The following is a 4656-nucleotide window of genomic DNA, read 5'->3' on the forward strand; positions in this document are numbered from 1 at the left end:
ATGTAATCTAAATATAATTATTTTTTGATCTTATTTTTTCATAAAATTAATTTTAAAAATTAAATATAATTATTGTTTAACACAAATTAGCAAACTTTTAAATGAGTGAAAGTGTAGTGAGTTGCAACATGTAAACAATTAGAGGATTTTTTACAGTAGGCAAAGTTAATTTTATATTTTAAAAAACTTTGTGGGCTTTTGTAACTTTAAACATAATTTTATTTTTCATTCAAATTTGAAGGTATTAATGGTGAGGAGCATTGCTCACTTTGTCCAAATTTCCTGAAATCCAAACACTACTTCGAACTCCATCCTTTCAAACACAATGGAAGAGCATAAGACAATTTCCCAACCTAAAGAAAGGAAAGATGCATTCACAGTGGGAGCTGAAGTTATCAAATGCAATTAATACAACAACAACAACGAGAATCATGTTACTCTACACCTTCCATTGGTTTATGATCAACAATACAACTTTGATTCTTCTGCAACTTTACTGTAAACAATCTAATGACATCATTCTTTTTCCTTAATAGTGAGGGTAATCAAGAAGGTTTTAATATTGTCTAAACGTAAGATTGAGACGTCCAGGGCGAAGATTTGTTTCTTCCTGTAGGAACTTGGGAGCAGAATTAGGCATAATGGATGGAACTCCATGGAAAACATGTCTAGACTTCCCCCCAAAAATCAAAACATCACCTGATTCCAATAGAACATTGCTTGCCCTGTCCGCATTCCTCCTATCTCCATATAAGAAATCAGCAGTGTCACCTATGGAGAAAGAGACAACAGGCAATCCTTTGTGGAGACTCTCTTCGCTTTCATCGCGATCCTATAAATAGAAAGATCGAAATGTCTGTCAGAAATAGGGTAACAAACTTCTTTTAAATGCAAAAGGACTATCCCCTACAGCAGTTCTTACTTTTTACTTGACAACGTGACATCACATGCGAATATAAGTTCAATGCAAGCAAGAGATTCTGTAGATATAAGGGAAATACGGTAGTTTAGTACAACCTGATGAAGACCAAGTTTTCCACTGGTCGTATAGAAGTTGACAATGCATATATCAGGAGTCATGGCAGGCAGTACATCTTCAACATTGCTTACTTCAACATCGTCTTCCTTGATAAGAGCATGGGAATCTTGGATGGCTCTTTTAACCAGGAGATCAAATTCTCGAGGAATATCCGGAGATTCGGAGCCATCGAAAAGCCGTGTCTTATCATATTTTCTTGTCTGAGGATCCCAATCCAGACCAAGACACATCATCTGCAAACGAAGCTTTCCTCCATCACTGTAACCAGGCTGGTAAAATCCTCCGGGGCCAAGACCAAGATCTCTACATTTCTTCACTATTTCAATCTAGAGGAATATACGTAGAAAATATAAAGGGTTTGTAAATATAGAAAATAAGAACAAAAATAATGATGAAAAAAAATAGAAAAAATTGCAAAAAACTATCCATGCATTAAGATTGGATGTCAAGCACAATTATGCCAATTGGCAAGGAGTCTTCATGACGTCAATTATCGATTACATTGAGGTGGGGGTTTATTAAGCATGCAAATGGGGTCAAATCAAAATATATGCCCGCTCATCCTTGCACTCTGTAAAACCTGTGCTATCGATTTGTGAAGGAATACCAAAATGCGAATTCAAAATTAGTTTGAACATCTGTGCTAATTCTTCATTCATGTATCTGATTTTCATTTGTGGTGGGCATACGTTTTGAGCAAAGTCCAGGAACTAATCAGTTAGCTTAAAACCTCCTTCACATCCCTTATAATTGGGAATTCTATGCTTTTAACTGTAATGTCACAAATCAGAAAATAATGTCAAGCTCATTAATTCTAATGCTGCATTTGAGAGTATATATTTCAAGTCTTAGATTTGGAATTGGATTTAGATGGATTTGAAAATTTTTCAATGTAATTTTATATTACATTTTATTCAAATTCAAAAGCACTCCAAATATAGGATATAAGGTCTTTCAAAAATATAAGGATGACTTGAAGAAGCACCTGTTCACTCTGGGAAAGGTAACCTTTTAATAATACCATCCCAGATCTCAGAACCCGGCGAGCACCTTCTATGGGGTTTTCTAATTCACCAAATTCCACCACGTCGTTTGAATCCAAAGATGCATTTGCTACAACGCCATTTCCACCTTCTGGCTCGCAGATATCAAATGGTTTAACCACATGTAATTTTGGAGAAAAATCTGGCTTTCTCATTCCCATGACATTCTTTCTATGACTTTGTCCAAACTGTTGTCTTCTAAAATTTGGTGGTCGTGTACTCTTCTTCCCAAACCGAGAAGGCAGAGAAAACTCATCCTGCTCACTAGTGAAACTCTCATTGGGTGATTCCCAGACCTGTTGTGAACTAAATTCCTCCGCCTTTCCCTCTGGTTCTAGCTCAATTCTAACTCTTCCACAGTTGAAATTGGTACCCGTAACATTCTTTCTACGACTTTGTCCAAACTGTTGTCTTCTAAAATTAGGTGGTGGTGTACTCTTCTTCCCAAACCGAGAAGGCAGAGAAAACTCATCCTGCTCACAAGTGAGACTCTCATCGGGTGATTCCCAGCCCTGCTGTGAACTAAATTCCTCTGCCTTTCCCTCTGGTGCTAGCTCAATTCTAGCTCTTCCACTGTTGAAATTAGTACCCTTACGTTTTGAACTAGAGCTAAAACTGGAAGCAAGTGTAGGGAATTCAGCGTCATAAGATGGGCTTGAAGGGGACAATGAATTTGGTTGATTTGCATTGCTACCCACTTCTACAGAATCACTTCTCAACTTAGGTATTTCTGATCTTGGAAACATCTCATGTCTAACAGATGAAGAATTAAGCTGCTGCCATCCACATTTTGTCCGTAGGGAAGCTTGTCCTTCTTTCTCGGAATAAACACCTTCGCTACGAGAAGAGAAACCAGGAGAGGATCCATCAGCCCCAACCTGTGAGGTGGTAGAAATGAGTGATGGGTTTTCCCCAAAATAGAAACTATTAATTTAAAAACAATTTTTATATTATAAAGGTTGTAGGAGATCGCACACAAATTATTATGCAGAACAAAGATTAAAATGCCACTAACGAATGTATGCCTGTTGCTTGAATTACAATCAAAGTAAGTTGCTTCGTGCAAAAACAAAAATTTTAAACATTTGAAAGTGCCGAAAGCAGTTGTGAAGCGCCAAATTTCGAAAAAGGTCATTATAAAGTTAATCCAAGCCGATTGCTTCAAATTCTGCGCAAAATCAAACATGCACAATACACGATTACTGTTCATATTCTTGGTAATTGAAAAATCATTTTGTCGAACATCAGGGGAACAATATGAAGGAAAAAAATATAAAACGCATGATACTAGGGTAGAAAAAGAGAAAGAAAACCGGAAATTTCAATTTTGGCATTACGTACTCGTTATAATTTAGATTAAGCTTTTATGGTTGATTGAGAGCTGAAGACGAAAATCATAAAGAAACACAAAAAAAATGAGAAAGCAAAGAGGAAAAAGTAAATGAAGGGACGGAAGGACAACTGACACGTTCACAGTGAATGGGCAAATCGGAAGTATGGAGTGAACCCTCTCCGCCGTTGCTGCCGTTATTCATTTTTCCGAGTAAAGGAAACTGTCGAGAAAATTGGGGAGAAAGACAATAAGGTTCCGATGCAGTGAAGATGGGGCGAAAAACTAGGCGGCGCATGACAAGAAAGCGAAACAATTCGCCCTTCGTGATTTATAGAACACTGAAGGAGCACCGATTTTCGATCGCATACACCGGCTTAATTGAAAATCAAGAAAGAAAAGGTGGAATTTGAAGAACAGGGCTCCCAATTCGAAGTGCCAGTTGCAAGTGGTGCTGATCTGACTTCACGGGGAAGCCACAGGGCCGAACGAGAGAGAGAGAGAGAGAATGTGTTGGGCTTAAGGAACGAGATGGGCTAATGTCCATTAGGTTTTCCTTGCATCAGGATTCAGGGCGAATGTGGGTCCGCTACTGCCGTAGTTTTACTGGAGCTCCAGCCCCTTTGAGCGTTGCTTCTTTCATTATGGTTCGCTTTTGCCTCAAACGATATTGCCTTCACCAAAAACGTAAGCACTAAGTTTTTTTCAAGAGAAGTCTATCTTTTAGCGAATCTAATGAAAATTTTTTAATATTTTTAAAATTTTAAGGAAATTTCTATATTTTTGTTAAACCTGGAGAAGGTTAGTATTTTTAAAGAATTATATACTAGTAGAAATTTTGTGTTATGCATAGAATATGATTTTAAAAATTACTAAGAAATGACACTGTTAAATAATAAAATTAACTAATATGAAATATTAATTTTGTATGTTAAATTATAAAAATTAACCATGTAATTAGATATAAGTCTCAAAAATTTTAATAATATTCAAATACTCTTCTTAAACCCAAATTTGATTTAAAAACAAAAAACAAAAAAAAAATAAAGTGTTAGAGATGTTTTTTCAATGTTTTGAATAATTTGAATATGTCTAATAAATTTATAACTTAATAAGTTTATTAGAATTTAAAATCCATCAATAAATAAAATTATCCATCTTTTGAAGCTTACCATAAATTTTAAATTTAACTTTTATGACAACTAATAATAATTGGACTAATTTTTCCTATAACTATTAATCAT

The 4656-nt window shown here is 35.7% G+C and overlaps 1 protein-coding gene across 1 annotated transcript; it reads right to left on the minus strand.

The window, feature by feature from the left end:
* Positions 1–336: 336 nt before the first annotated feature.
* On the minus strand, positions 337–4097 carry LOC131160357 (uncharacterized). The gene is made up of 4 exons (XM_058115976.1): positions 3549–4097; positions 2025–2960; positions 1018–1365; positions 337–832 (listed from the first exon to the last, which is right to left on the minus strand). Exons 1-4 carry the CDS (start codon positions 3708–3710, stop codon positions 557–559), a joined length of 1722 nt encoding a protein of 573 aa, XP_057971959.1. The 5' UTR covers positions 3711–4097; the 3' UTR covers positions 337–556.
* Positions 4098–4656: the final 559 nt, after the last annotated feature.

Source organism: Malania oleifera, chromosome 7, assembly GCF_029873635.1.
Source record: "Malania oleifera isolate guangnan ecotype guangnan chromosome 7, ASM2987363v1, whole genome shotgun sequence".
Lineage (NCBI taxonomy): Eukaryota > Viridiplantae > Streptophyta > Magnoliopsida > Santalales > Ximeniaceae > Malania > Malania oleifera.

Coding starts and splice junctions, on each gene's coding strand:
- LOC131160357 (XM_058115976.1), bottom strand. CDS start 3,710: ATGCGCCGCCTAGTTTTTCGCCCCATCTTCACTGCATCGGAACCTTAT. Junction 2,961..3,548: donor TGCCCATTCACTGTGAACGT/GTCAGTTGTCCT, acceptor ACCACCTCACAG/GTTGGGGCTGATGGATCCTC. Junction 1,366..2,024: donor ACCTTTCCCAGAGTGAACAG/GTGCTTCTTCAA, acceptor ATATTCCTCTAG/ATTGAAATAGTGAAGAAATG.